Source organism: Merops nubicus, unplaced genomic scaffold, assembly GCF_000691845.1.
Source record: "Merops nubicus isolate BGI_N331 unplaced genomic scaffold, ASM69184v1 scaffold33005, whole genome shotgun sequence".
NCBI lineage: Eukaryota > Metazoa > Chordata > Aves > Coraciiformes > Meropidae > Merops > Merops nubicus.
This window is the reverse complement of record NW_008608141.1, coordinates 2,538-2,851: the sequence shown is the minus strand read 5'-3', so window position 1 is coordinate 2,851 and position 314 is coordinate 2,538. Positions and strand designations below refer to the sequence as shown.

The 314-nt window shown below is 62.1% G+C and overlaps 1 protein-coding gene across 1 annotated transcript in view; it reads left to right on the top strand.

The window, feature by feature from the left end:
- Positions 1-128: 128 nt before the first annotated feature.
- SLC25A1 (solute carrier family 25 (mitochondrial carrier; citrate transporter), member 1) overlaps positions 129-314 on the top strand; it is a gene marked incomplete at both ends in the record, with an annotated part of 2,717 nt that continues 2,531 nt past the window's right edge. The window contains one exon of the mRNA XM_008940188.1: positions 129-154. Within this exon, the coding sequence (XP_008938436.1) occupies positions 129-154 (26 nt within the window). The remainder of the gene's footprint in view (positions 155-314) is intronic.

Sequence of the window (314 nt, the reverse complement as noted above, 5' to 3'; positions counted from 1 at the left end):
TCCTCCCAGCGTTGGGTGAGCGGTGCCGGGCCTCATGCGGTGCTGTTGGGCACCGTTGGGTTTATGAATCCGGTGCAGGGCTCCAGAGGGGAAGAGGCGTCTTTGAGGGGGAAACAGCGCTGAAACAGCCGCCCTGGGTGCAGTGTTTTGGCCGGTCTTCCCACCCTTTTGGCCAATCCCCTCAACAGCTCTTGCCATGGCTAGGTGGTGATGCTTATGGAGAGTGCCAGTTTGGCACAAGGCCCTGCTGCTGTGTGAAGGCCCCAGGGTTTGGCCAGGACAGGGACTCCCTGTCCCAGCCCAGACCTGGCAGC